Source organism: Condylura cristata, unplaced genomic scaffold (assembly GCF_000260355.1).
Source record: "Condylura cristata isolate star-nosed mole 26May11 unplaced genomic scaffold, ConCri1.0 scaffold00023, whole genome shotgun sequence".
Lineage (NCBI taxonomy): Eukaryota > Metazoa > Chordata > Mammalia > Eulipotyphla > Talpidae > Condylura > Condylura cristata.
Genome location: NW_004567124.1, coordinates 13,230,171 through 13,244,631, shown reverse-complemented (window position 1 = coordinate 13,244,631; position 14,461 = coordinate 13,230,171). Strand labels below are relative to the sequence as shown.

At 43.7% G+C, this 14,461-nt stretch overlaps 1 protein-coding gene across 2 annotated transcripts in view; it reads left to right on the top strand.

Annotated features, from left to right (window-relative positions):
- The first annotated feature begins 5,175 nt into the window (after positions 1–5,175).
- Positions 5,176–14,461, top strand: part of MYZAP (myocardial zonula adherens protein) — a 92,148-nt gene continuing 82,862 nt past the window's right edge. For both annotated transcript variants that reach the window (XM_012728677.1, XM_012728678.1), the window contains exon 1: positions 5,176–5,352. In XM_012728677.1, coding sequence (XP_012584131.1) covers positions 5,278–5,352 — 75 coding nt within the window. In that variant the 5' untranslated portion in view covers positions 5,176–5,277. The remainder of the gene's footprint in view (positions 5,353–14,461) is intronic.

Here is a 14,461-nt window from a genome sequence, read left to right as displayed (position 1 = left end):
AGCCCAAATGGGATTTATTGGCCAGTCTCTAATGCAGTCATTTTGGGGCAAATCTAAATGACTCAAGGAAGCACCTGGGTTGCAAAAGGAGATGCTCTTTGTACTATATTGTTCAGGAAGGCCCCGAATTCCTTTAACATTCGTCACCTGTCTTACTCCTCCCCCCTCTGTTATTACTATTGGTATTATTTTTTGACACTGGGTGGAGCCTATTTCCTCTTAAGAACAGTCACCAAGATGAACTCTTGAAAAAATAAACACATGTGATTTCCTTCTTTTGCACCTGCTGCAGGTGCATCGGGCTACTTGCAAAAGGCAATGGCATGCCTTCTGGGGCTCCAAGATCTGTCCCTTGTGCTTAATGCGAGCAAATCTTCAGAGCTGAGAATATAATCACTTGTCCTTCACTCCATCCATCTTGACTCCCTTCCCCCAAGAAGTATAGAGGTACCAGTTGACTAAAAATTCTCCAACTTTCAGTGGGTCACTAAGTTCTGCTGATTTCCCGCTGTTTGAGAGCCCCTCTTTCTCTTTCTACTCCACTTGACTGTCCTGGTACAAGAGATTTTTATGCTTTTATTAATTCCACTTCAAAGCAGTCTCTGCTTTCCATCTGTCCTCACCCCTCCACTGGGTGATCATGCCACTGCCCTGCTCTCAAAACTTCAGTAGCTCCCTGTCACCTGCAGGTCCAGTCTCAATTTTGTTCAAGGTCCCCTGCTATCTAAACCCACTTGACTTGGCCTCTGGCCACTCCCTCTTGTCCCGGAGTTCAAGTTTAACTGGCTAGCATATATTTTCCAGAATTTCTGACTTCAGTTTTGGCTCCTCAGTCCAGAATGTCTTTACCTCCATATCCTTCAGAGCGAGCTCTATGCCACCTCCTCCAAAGAAGATTTGTCTGCTCTCTGCTGCAGTAGCAGCACAGATTCTCTTTTCTTCTGCCTGCTGGAGTGCTTGGACATGCTTTGAGTCTGACATCTGTCCCATTGTAGATCAACTACAAGTACAGAGACATGTGAGTCATCTTGCCTGAGACTAAAATTAAGCCCTGCCACTTACTGTCATTGGGAACATAAGCAAGTCACTTCATCTCCCTGTGATTTAATTTCCTCATCTGCAAAAACAGGGGTATAATAGAACCTTCCTTACTGAGTTGCCAGAAAGGTTAAATAAGTCCATACATTTTAAGTTCTCTGAATATAGCAAGTGCTATATCAGGGCTATTGCTAAGTACACATTTCTCTTCCCAAATTGATGGTGAAGCCTTAGGAAGCAAGGGTTGTCTTAACTCATCTCTGTGCCCCACTGGCACATGGTGGGCGTTGGTATGTTTTTTTTTCAACGAACTGATTTACTATTACTCTGCCAGTTGCTCATTTGTTCATGGGTTAACTGGTAAGTGCAGGATTATCTTTAATGAACTTATATTTCCCAGAGTGTGACAGCAGTAGGTTCCACCCACTCTGTCTAGACATATTTATAAATTCTGTGTATCCGGATGATTTGACTGGGGAGTTGGGTTCCTCTTAGTCGTTTTTTCTTATCTTTAGACCCCGTTCTGTACTTCTCAGGCACCCTGTGAATATGCAGTGTAGTTCTTGTTCTACCTTATCCATAAGGTAGAACACCCTTGCCCTAGGTTTGGAAATGTGCCCTCCGCCTACTGTGAAAGTTTGGTCTCTGAAGGGAGAATAAGTCAGGACTTTGGGGGTATTGTGACAACTGAAAGGAGGAGGGGGGAAAAAAAGAAAGCATCATAGATATAAGAATGAGGTGGGCATGGACTATCAAGAAGTCTGGCTTAATTACTCTGTCCTTGTCCAGGGATTCAATTCTTGTTTGTTTCTGTCAAGAAGTGATGATAGTCCTTACTCCTCAGGACTTTGCTGGAGTAATGAATCCCACCATAAAGCCCTCCAGAGTAGATGCTGATAGAGCATATGTATAGAGAGGATTCAATAGAGACTAGCAAGAAAAATTCTGAAAACAGAAGTTGGGAGGCTATGAGAGGGAAGTGTAGAAGGTAGGATGGTAGAAGGAAATACCAATCAATGACCAATTTCAAGAAAATAAAAGGCATTTACATAGACATTAGATGTTTTTACTGACCTGTCCTTCAGCAGAGAAATTTAGGACAGCTCTCAGGAATGTCACCATTACTGTGGATAAGAATCAAATATGAAACGTGATGTCACAACTCCTGCTTCCCTCCAGCCAAAAGAGTGATACTGCTCCATCACCAATGCGCAAGGACAGCCTGGAGTAGCAACTTTGAAAAGAACACCAGAGCCCTGTCCCTGTCCCTCTCACAGCTGCCCTCTTTCAACTGTCAGTGCTCAGACCAAGGAGAACTTCCAGCTGAGCAGAAACACTCAGTGTTTGATTTTTCCTTTGAAAAAAGTCAATCCCTTTTTAAGTCTTCTCCCAGAACTCTTCAAAGAAATCTGTGACTGACGTCCTTTTTGACTTTTTCTTTCTGTTCCAAATTCATCTTTTCATTAATTTCTCAACCTCCACTCATGTCGTTATACCTGCTCCTTTCCCACTTTCTAGGGTCTCCCCACTCTCCTCTTTCTTGAAGTTCCTTGTGTGTTGAGCTGGCAAAGAGAAGCTGTGGCATAAGCTGGAGTCTGACATCTGCACTATCACATCACTCACAGCCCTTACCGGTTGGTACTTTTGGGGAATTCTGGCTGCTTCAGCTGGCAAATGCTTGGAGATTCTAGCCTACCCTAAAAGCTGGGTGGGCAAGGGTTTTAATTTCTGTCTGCTTGACAAAGAGTATGTTAAAATATTGCTCAGAAATACCATTTCTTCATTCATTCACCTTTTCTTTTTTTTTTTTGCAACAAGCCAATTACTTTATAATTGATATTTCATTTCTGCATCCATTCTATTCAATACTTACTTTGCACTTACAATATGTCAATGACTGTACAGTGCTGAGCAGGCAGACTTATAAACAAGATCCAGTTTTTACAAGGGGCTTACAAGTTGACATGCTTTTGTCATGAACCATAAAAAATGTGAGAAATATTAAATTGACAATATGAAAAGACTTGGGTAGATAGAGTAGAGGTGAATCCATGGATTACTCTTATCGCAAATGTTGACTTTCTTTTGGGTGGTCAGGTGGATGGTTGCCATCATAACCACAGACGATGCCAGTTTGTTTTGACTCTGTCTGAACAGCCACTCATTTCCTTTCTCTTCGTAGCAATGAAACAAAACAATAATAGTCATTATCCTCTTTCTATTGAGATAACCATGTGTTATCTTAACTCATGTTGACTTCCAATGGCCATATTTTGACTATTTTTATTTAAAGGTAATCACTGCTTTTAGTGACTGCTCTTAGTCACTTCTTACAAAACTCATCCAAGTAGGGAGCTCTGTGGAAGTGGGATGGGAGGATACTGTTCAGGAATGATCTTTTTTAAAAGGATGGGTGGATGGGAAGATGTGGAAAGGAGTATATTAAAAATGCAGCCAACCTTGAGTTAGAAGACTGAAAGGTTTAGTTCCAGCTATTCGCTGATTAACTTGTCTCTGGTGCTCAGTTTTCTGATTTGCAAAATGGGAATGACAACAATATGCCCCTTGTTGGTCATGATGAGAATTTGATGTGAAGATGCATATAAAGTGCTTAGAGTGCAGGCACAAGTGAGGTGACGATGACCACGATGACAGAGATGGCAAAGAAGAGGCTGTGACACTTTGAGAAAGTCACTAATATACATTGGTATCAATTTCCTCATCTGTAGATGGAGCAGGTTTCACAGGATCATTTGCAGATTTGTTCAACAACATTCCTTGAGCATTTTCTGGGTTGATGTCACACTGGGGGGTTGAGAGAAGAAACTGCAGAAACTCACCATTGAGGAAGGACATACACACAGACACAGATGACTTACAGAAGACAGGCTCCCCCAAAGTTGCTAGGTTTATGAGCATAAGTGGTTAGAGTAGGGGGTTCCTGGAGAGCTTGGTGGCAAGACAATGTTTAATGTAGACTTTAAAGGGGGAGGAGGAAAAGGTTTTCTTTTCCTGTTGAAAAACACTTTATCCTTACGATACTTTATCCAAGCCTTATAGCTAAACCCATCAGGTTCTTCATGAGCTGACTCAAAATCCTGCTCGTCCAAAGAGGGAAAATACTTCATTGACACCTGGCACTGTGATATTGTTACTTCCGAAAAAGTACACCATCTTTTGCCTTTTCCCCAATTTTGCATTTGCCAGTTCTTTTGGCCTGGACTTTCTCTTCTCTCTGTTGGGTGAGGGATGGTGGTGGTGGTGGTGGTGGCGGCAGGGAGGGGGTGGATAGCAGGGTGGAAAAGCAAGGTGCTAGGTCAGACTCTAGGGTCCATCTTAGCTTTGTCACTTACCAATCAGTGGGGTCCCTGCTATTCTGCTCCTTCTCTTGGTGAGTCAATGTTTTCACCTGCAAAATGGGGGTAATAATAGTGCCCACCTCAAAGGGTGGTTGTGAGGATGAAGTGAGGTGATACATGCAAAGGGCCGCACAATCTGCCCACAGGAATACTGAGCAAAGAGCAGTTGTGATGAACACTCTTTGCCTGTGTGTCTACTTGTATTTCAGGTCTGAGCTTAGTCATTAGGTCCACTAGGAATTTTCCTAGCAGGGGCAACTCCTACGACCATGTTGTGTGCTCTCCTATATCTCCTCTTAAAACAGAACACTGACAGCTGTCATTTTTGGGTGTTTTTACCAGATTGCAATTCCATGAGGATAGGGTTCAGTTACTTGTGGTGGCTGCTAGGACTGATAACATGGTAGACTCTCAGTAAGTATTGAATGAATGTTATGGGGTGCAGAACTCGGATTCCAGGGGTGTGGCTGAGTTTCCTGGGGTGGGCCATGACACTGAAAGGGCAGGTGGCAATCAACAGAGGAGATTCTGGAAGTCTAGTGGGTTCAGGGCGCCTTCTGACCCGGGCACTGAGCCTACTAGGGCTCAGCGCCCTAGGGAGAAAACCGCGCTCACCTCTGGCTAGTCTGAGCCCGGGGCGGTGGGGGCGGGGGGAAGAAAATGCGGCCAGACGGGTTGGACAGGCGCGCTCGGCCCCGCCCCCGACTCCTCCCCCGGATCCTGCCCCGCCCCGCCCCCGGAGGCCGGCCCCCCGGGCGCCCGCCTTGCAGAAGCCAGAAGCCTTACCCGCCCGCGCCGCCCCCACGCAGGGCGGACCCCGCGCGCTTATTCTGCCCGAGAGCGGCGCAGGGACGAGCCCGTTGCCCACAGCCGCCACGGGATGCTGCGCTCCACGTCCACCGTCACCCTGCTTTCGGGCAGCGGTGCTCGGACGCCTGGGGCGCCCAACCGGAGGGTGAGTAGCTGGGAGCGGGTGCCACTCAGCTGCTGGGGGCTTAGAAGGGGGGCGCATGGGAAACGGTCCCTGGCCCCTAACACGCCTTCCCCCCAACCTTGGGGTCAGCTTTCGGATCCTGTTCCAGCCCTGGCAGTGACTCTTCTGTACGACCGTCACACCAGCTGGAAGGGCATGGGGGATTTCCTGGAATTCCCTGAGATTTCTTCTCCTCTCAACCTCCTCTGTTAAGCTAAGTTTCTTGGTGACACCAGTTTCAAAAGCAAGGGATACACGTCTGCACAGTCCCTATCTTGAGACTCAAAGATAATGAATGTCTTTAACGCACAAACTTTCCTCCTTTCAGCAACTGAAAGAAAGGGTCGTATGTTTCACAGGTGATAGCATATCTGATTCTAAAGTGGGCATAGTCAAGGCAAATTTCATACAAGCCAGAGATCAGCACCTGGTCACAGTTTGTGTGGGATCTAGTTTGTGTGGGAACTGTCCCAGTTATGTGGGGACTGGGTTTATGCAAACTACTTTTCTCTTTCTGGTTTGAACATAAGCACTGTTGTAGCTGGGTCTGCCCTGGAAGCCCTGGGCCCTATCTCCAGGGAGATTGCTTTTTGGAAGCACCTGTTTCTCAGCATCTGTTCTTACCTCTCCAGATGCTCAGTGGAGTTAAGTGCTGGGTGCATGCAGGCTGCATCTTCGTTCAATGCCTCTTCCAAAATCTGTTTCTCAGAGCACACTGCCAACTCTTGGGTTGTGGCTTTGTAGTTCATCCATTCATCATGATATTAAGTACTTCCCATTTGGTGCATCTTTTTGGTGGTGGAGACTTTTCTAATCAAGTTTTCGCAGAGCTTTGCTAACCAGCTGGTTAAGTCAAAGCCAAAGTTCCTTTCCGTGCTCCTGTCTGTTTTCTAGTCTTGTTAGTCTTAATTGCTTTTACAGGTCTCAGCCACGTGACTGGTAGGTGCCTTGACATGCCATCTTTCTTTGGCTCTAGAAGAAAGGAATTGTATTTTGCTTGGGTGTAGGCGGAGTGATGGATTCTAGAGTGTGTGTGTATGTGTGTGTGTGCTTGCTTGTATGTGTACCAGCTCAAAGTTCACAGAACCCTAATTATCTAGTCATTAGCTTCAAAAAGCTAATGTTAGATACAAGTGGGTTTCCAACCATAGTCCTGGTCTTATTCTAAGTTGGACATTTGCCTTTTTTTCCCAAGAAATCTCCCTCAATTGATGCCATTGCAATTGAGAAAGAACGAACAGGGTCATGTGTGGTACCAGAGTGCCCAAAATTCTCTAAGTTTCCCTCCAGTGGTAGGGCTGGTGGGGTGACTAGAATAATATTGTGGGTGGGTGCAATGTGACTAATTTACTAGATAACCTTTCTGAAGATTTTTCTTTCAAATACTTAGTTTTGTGTATTTCTTTAGCTGTAAGTGCTTTGGTTTCTGGCACAGTGGACAAACTATTCAGAAGGCTTTGCCCTTTGAATAGGATAACAGAAATACTTTAGACTGGAGGGCTCAGGGCTCTGATTTGGACCAGATGGGGCTGTTATGAGCATACTGATATTTGTTCTGAAAGAAGATTCTGAAGGTTCTAAATTCCCCTTTATGATTATCAACTCTGATCATGATTTGCCAATGTCGCAGATTCGGTCTCTGTGTGTGGAAGGGTGTGACTAGAAGCTGTGAGCTGTTAATTGATTCACATAATTGATTAATCAGGATTAATTAGCTTATTTAACAACATTTATAATTCCTTTTCTGTGATGCAGGGCTACGGATTGGAGTCCACGCTACCCGTAGAGGCAGACTTAGCCACAGATACCATATCATACAAAGCGATAGTTGTTAGGGGTGGGGCTGGTAGAGTGTTACCAGAGTTGGGTGGAAGCTAAAAGGAAAGGTTCTTCCCAAAGCTTCTGAGGGAGGCCTTCCTCTGCAGGTGATAGTTGAGTAGTCTTACACAATGAGTAGGAATTTGTAATGTAATTCACCTTATTGTGATAATGAAGGGGGGGAGATCATTAGTCAAACTATAACATGGCATGTATGTATAACAATAGCATATTAGAACTACTTTAAGGTAAAGCTGTTAATTTTTGAAAGACAAGAATTGGATCTCTTGAAAGTAAAATGGTAGCCCAAATAGTCATGAAATGCGACGATGAAGTTGAAAGTTTTTCAAGTAAAGTCTGCATTGTTCTCTTCTTCCTCAGTGATGTTGGGTAAATGATGGTCTTGAACAACAGCAACATGTTAGCCATGAAAGCATTTCTGTTTCCTTCAAAGTGTTTACCAAATTAGGGGCTACAGGGAAATCAAGCTCTGTTGGTTAGACACTCAACCCAAACAGAAGTGATGACAGCTGACGCCGAGCAGGGAGTTCTTTGAGCTAGCTGCCAGGGCAGTGTGGCCAGTCCAGCTTGTCACCGGTTACTCTTTGTCCCACGGCTGCCACCTACAATGTGTACTTCCTTCTTATCTGAAATCATCTCTCAAGGGGAAAAAAACCCAGGTGGGAGAGTAATTTCTGTCAGTTGATAAACAAAGCTTTGTGAGGCATTTATGGATGCCAACCAACAGGGGCTGCGAAATTAAAAAAAAGAAAAGAAAAAAAGGTCTCCTTCCAAACCAGTTACACTCTAAAAATAGTTTTATCTATGGCAACAACAGGAAGATAAATTGGCTGGAGAATAATCATAACCAGAGTGATGACCTTGGAGAAGTGAGGAGGGGGAGCACTTAAAAAAAATATTGGCATTACTTCATAATTTTGAAAGGAATTTTGTAGATGCCATTAATCCCACTGAGTGAGCCTTTCAAATGAAAGGTCAGAGTGTGACCAGGTTGTGTACTTTGGGAGAAAGCACATGTTGTCTTGTGCAGCCAAATATTTTTGGTTGAACTGTTCAGCCCACATGGTGTGGGGCATAGAACTGTCAAGGGTTTCCTCCAACACTATGCTCTGCTGATAACAAGAGACTATTGGCTGGTGTTGGTTCTAGGGCCCCTGAGTGGCACATAAAAAAACAAAACAAAGCCTAGCAAGGCCACAAGGACAGGACTACCTCCTAGCTGCTCCTATGCTTGGCTGATGTTCCTTTATATTTGGCAAATACTTTGTGTTAAAAATCTAGAACCGGCCTGGTGGTCATTTGGTGCATATTCTCCCAGGTCCCATTTCTGTTTGATGGGCTCAAAATAAACAGTTTCCTCAGTTGGTCCATGAATGGGTTAGACAGGTGTTTACCTCACTTCCTTTTCCTTTTCATAGAAACATCTGTGTGCGTGACTTCCATATCACCCCATGGGCTCTCTGAGGAAGGGATATTAACTAAGGTGGGACGTCAGCTCCTGGTGGAAGAAAGCTGGCTGCAGTATCTACTGGGGAGGGCAGGGAGTGTGTCCAGAAAACAGGCTGGCTTCTCTCCCAGCCCTCCTGAACCAGCCTCTGCCAGGCCAGGTTTTAGATCCACAACTTCAGCAAAAAGCCTCTGCCACTAAACAATGGCTTAGAAAAAATGTTGCAGACTTGATGCTTTGATCCTACTGTGTGAATTATGATGACTCCAAAGGAAATTGGATTTCCTTTCTCAAGACAGAGGGAGTAGTTGGGGTTTTGAGGAAGAGCTGCTTGGGTGATCGCTGTCCTGGTTTGTCTGACTATCCATACGCACCAAGGGACCTGGAGGCTGCGGTTGTATTGAGCTGCTGGTCACTTGAGAAACCCTTTCAGGCTAGTCAGCTTCAAAAATTGTTGTCTAATTGAGTTAGGGAGCTCTAGATCCCGGCTACCTAACCACAGACCATACTGAGATGTGACTTTCCACAGCTTATATGCATGATGGTCTCGGAGTGTCACATGATGTGCTCTCTTTACCTAAACAGTTTAGGACTTCTCCAACTCACAGAAGAGTAACACAGTGGTGCCCTCTTTCATTCTTTGCATTTAAGAAGATAGTTCTTAAATGTCAATCACACTGTTGACTCTCATTTGTTCTGTAAGGTCACCATGATCTTTCTACAATGCAAAACCTTGTTAGCTGATTTCTCTGCTGTTCTTCCTGAGTACAACCAAGAGAAAATACACACTCCTTAGCTTGGCATCTAGGTCCTCCTGATCTGGTCTTTGTCTCCCCTGCTCTACCTACCCCACACAGATATGTCAGAATACTTGTTTTTCTCCAAGCTTATTTCAAAGCTGGTTTTTGCTTCTTGCCTTTTTTCATGCTTCTCCTCTGAATTCATTTCTGCCCTGAAACCCCTCTCCACCCACCCACCCACACATCTTTCATGTCTTCTTAGAGGGCTGTGTACTCCTTATTGCTTGTATCTCTTATGATTAACTACTTGAGGAAAGGGTTTAGGGATCCTCCTTTCCCAAACCTGCTTTAATAGGTGCTTAAAAAGAGTCTCTCCCTGGTCTTAAAGGAGCCACGCTTAACATTGAATTGGCAAATGAGGAAACAGGAAGAGAAGCTGGGGATGAAGCCAGCTATCACCTCTGACCCACCTGGGCAGGAAGCAGGTGACAGATGGATGGGGATGCTGGCCCAGGTGAGGTTTGACAGTTCTGGGAAAGGCCTCCAAATATTCTAGTTGTCTCATCCTGTTGCACAGCTGGAATTTCATTCCTTTGGTTTAGTCAGTGGTTCTTAGTCCTGACTAAATGTAGAATCTCCTGGAAGGTTAAACAGTCTATGCCTAGGCCCCACCCTTGATGCCTAGTTTTGGGAAGGTCTTCAGGTCATTCTAATGTACAACTAACATCAGAACTTCTTCCTTTAGCATCACTCTGTCTTTGTAGCTTCCTTGAAAATACAGTTACTCCTGGGGCCATGTTCCAGAAGGTTTCTTTGACTTTGTGAAGAGGCAGGTAGTTGAGTTGGAGCAGGTGAGTTGGGTGGGTGGGTGGGGGGGTGAAGAGGTGTGGGAAGTTTTGGGGGTGAGGGGCAGGCGGTTGGAGGGAGGAGAAAAGTCACAACACTGCAGGTCTCACTGCCCAGTTTATGAGCATTCATTTACTTGTGTATTCTCTGTGGACCTTGGCATTCTGTGCTTGGTACAAAAGTGAGACAGCAAGAGCAGGAAAGAGAGGTCATTGCCCTCCTATTTATGAATTTTGTCTGACTGCACCACCTGGTACAAGAGTCCAGTATGTAGATCAGTGGTCTGCATGCTACTGGCCCTGGTCCATACCCAGCACTCAGCCTGTTCTTGTGCCTCTGAGCTAAGAATGGTTTTTACAACCACCTGCAAAGCCCTTTACAGAAAAACTTTACCCTGCCTTGATGTAGATAAGCAGATTTGCTGAGACCTGCTCCAGACAAGGCATGCCCTATTTCACACACATCCTTCCTGTCATATTCTAGAGATTCTGTGCTTGGGTTAAACAGAGATAGTGGAGTGTCTGTCTTCCCAACCACACCCATAGGGGCCACGCCTTCTGCTAGGGAGAGCTGGGCAGGGAGCTGTCACAAAGTGGGCCAGGCCCGAGAGAAATGTAAATGTCTTTGGCTAATTTCCTTAGGGAAATTCGTCTTTGTAAACTGATCAGCGAAATGTTTCCCTGTCACCTCCCTGGGTCACCTTCTCCACCCCTTTTTATTTGTGATGGTGGATTTTCCTTCAGTGAGTCCAGGTGCCTGAAGCTGAGAGCATGATGGCACATGGACTGATCCCCAAAGTCATAGATGGAGGGCCCAGCCCTCTGCCTGCACAAAGTGGGTCAGTAACCAAGCCCCAAAGGATCCTCTTGGCTCCCGGGTGCCCTAAGTTGCAAACAAGGGCTTGGTTGTGTCTTTTTTTGTGGAGGAGTCTTGAATGCTCTCTGTCTCTCCTTTACGATCCCTCCCATGGGGGTTCATTTGAAGAAATGGAAGTCTGTCAGGGGAGTTTCAGATGTATTCTTCTTATTTTGTTATACTTTAACTTAAAATGAAACCCATACTGACATTTATTAAATAAGCACCTATTATGTGTTGATACTAGGCTGTGTGCTATAAAGGCTATGAAGCAGTTGGGCTGCAAAGCTTGCTTCATCTTTCCCCCTGTCTTTCTCCTCCTGTCTGATTTGTGTACAGAACATAATAGAGGGCACTCAGTAACTACAATTGAATCATTGAAATGAACTCAGATTTGAGTGTTAGTTTCCTCTTCCAAAAAATTCGAATGGCTTCCCTATTTTCTTGCACCAGGGCCCTCCCTTGCTTCTCCATCAAGTATTTGTCAGTTATTAGTTTGGCCTCCCACCTGTTTATCCATTTTCCCTTTTCTACTCTAGCTTAAGCTGAAGGCCACTTAACCATTCTCTGAGTAGGCCAACATCTGTACCTTCAGCCACCCGAGGAAAAAATATTGTTATTTGTTGTTATTCCAATGATGGATTCTCTAAACCTCACTGAACTGAAAAATCCCTCTGTCCTTCTATACCCAGCTCACATGTCATCTCTAGAAGCCTAACAATATACAGTGGGGTGTCACATATTGATGGAGATGTGTTCTGAGAAATTCATTTTGTGAATTGCATATTGTTTGATTACACATACTTAGATGTTATTGGTACTATACATACAAGCTACATGGCCCGGCCTATTGGGACCACTGCTATATATGTGGTCTGTCATTGACCAAAATGTCATTACAAGATACATGACTCAACTCCCATCTGCTATCTCCAGTTAAAAAATTGTTCTCCTTCCTCTATTTCTGTGACAATAATAAATACTTACAGAGTGCCTAATATGGGTTCTAAGACTTCTACATGATTTAATTATTTAATCCTTTCCACAATCCCAAGGCATTGGTTCTATGGCATTGTTGATTCTATTTTATAAATAAGGTAACTGAACTGTGAAGGTTAATATGTTTTCTAGAGGTTTCATAGCTGGTAATTGCTAGGACCAATATTGGATCTGTGTGGTTCTATGATGCCTTAATCACCAAGCAAAAGCAATCCTGCCTCTCAAGGCTTTCTATTATTATTATTATTATTAATTTACACTGTATTCTCTCAAAATAAATTTTTATTGAAGTTATTAAGTTTCAGGTATATAGTATTGTAGTTTTACATCTGTGACCACCACATCACGATTGTCACCAAAGTGTAATTTTATCCATCACCCTATACCTGACTAGTTTTGCCCTTTTCGTGCACCACCCAGTCAACCCCCAGTCTAAGTTTTTGTTTTGCTTCTTTATATTTCACGTATGAGTGAAGTCATACCGTATTTATCTTTCTCTGTCTGATTATATGTTCTTCATTACCTAGTTTGGGTGTGTTTCTACATTCTGGGCTCCTGGGGACATTGCTGTTTTTCATTTTGGTACCTTCTTATTTCTTAAAAGTATCTTTTATTAAGATACTTCATTGGATGCTCAGTAACTGAATAATGAAATGCACTGAGTTCTGCTTCCTTATTTTGATCCACTGTTAGGGACCCTCACTTGTAGAGCTGGCTGGTTCTATAGCATTTGTGTTTAGGGAAAATAAGATTCAGCCCTCCTCTTTGTTCAGAAACATAAGAAAGAGTCAGATGCTGTGGGAACCCTGGGAATAAAGTAGTCTATTTGCCTCTCAAGTACTGCCCTGCCTGGGCAGCTCTCTGTATTGTGTACCTGAGTTTCAGGAAACTATGGAGACCAGCATCATGAGGTGCGCTGAGAGATAAGTGTCACAGCCTGGACCTTATTCAGTTGGAGATTTTCCCACAGGGAGGTTCCTGAAAGCAGATGAATAAAAGGAGGTAAAGGTAACTGGTCAATTTAGTGAGTACTTTCAAGGATTACTTTTCATAGTGCTTCAGTTAAGTAATTAGCATACTTTCTAGACTGCTAGGGTGTTCTCTTTGCTGTACTTGTGGATTTAGGAAGGAGTGATCTCTCTCTAATGCAAACATCCATATATATTTTTCTGATATACTCTCTCAATCTTTATTATTGCTATTACTATTATTATTTTAATTTAAAAAATTACACATATTTGGAACAGTTGCAAAGAATGCAGAAATCCCACTTTCCGGAGATCACCATTGGTTGGTTATCTTTCCATAAAGGCATTTCCCCCACAAATTGTGCACAAATTTTCTGGTTGTACTTAAACAACAAAAATAGGATTATTGTTAACATTTTCCACGTAGACTCCTTTTTATTCACATGACAGTACATTGGGTCATCTTATTAGGATGATAAGCGTCTGATCCTGCTTCAAGCTGGGTTAAATTGCATGTGACAGCAGCCTGTCATTGGGGCAACATTGATTAAAGAGTGCTGGCTAGCAGTGCTCCTTAGTATTTCCATCAAAGGCTTCTAAATGACAAGAATAAACACCCAAGTGTAGCCTCAGGCACCTGCTGCAACTGTTTATATTTACAGCCTCATTTGACTTTAATTCATTATCTCTCTTGGTAAAGCTGATGATAGCTTAGGGAAATGCATTCTATTTACCCTGTGGCTTTGTGTGCCCACAGGTATATCTGTAGCTAGTGTGTTGAGGAATATCAGAAAATTCTGGGTGCACCCATAGATAAAGAATGGGCTTGTAAAAGGGGAGGGGCCATATCACTTTTGGGTAATTGGACCCATGGGGTTTCCACTGGGCCTGGTCTCCTCTTAAGTCTTTTAGTTTGCTTTGAAAGTAGGGCTTACCCCTCTAGGGCAATCAGCCAACCTGAGGCTTCATTTATGGTGCTCCTGCCCAGTGGAGTCATTGACCAAGTTGTTATTATCATGGGAAGCAAGGCTGTGAAGCCAAGTTGGCAGTTTCATTTTGGAGATTGTAGTGATGATCATATCTAGATAATATTAAAAATTATCAAACATTTGTGATTGGTTTGCTCTGTATCAGGTGCCTTCCTCTTATCATTAATTTACCTTTGACGTTCAGAGAGATTTAGTAACTTGTTATAGTCACACAGCTAGTGGGTGCTGGAATCTTTGTATGTATGCATGTATGTGTATATGAATATAAGTAACCTATGTGTGTGTGTTTGTGTGTGTGTGTATACACTTGTGAGGGAGATCAGGAGGATTTCTTTCCTGCAGAATTTTGCTGGGGATTAGAGAATATTATTGAGCTTCACAGATTTGGATGTGGTTCTATGATGCCTT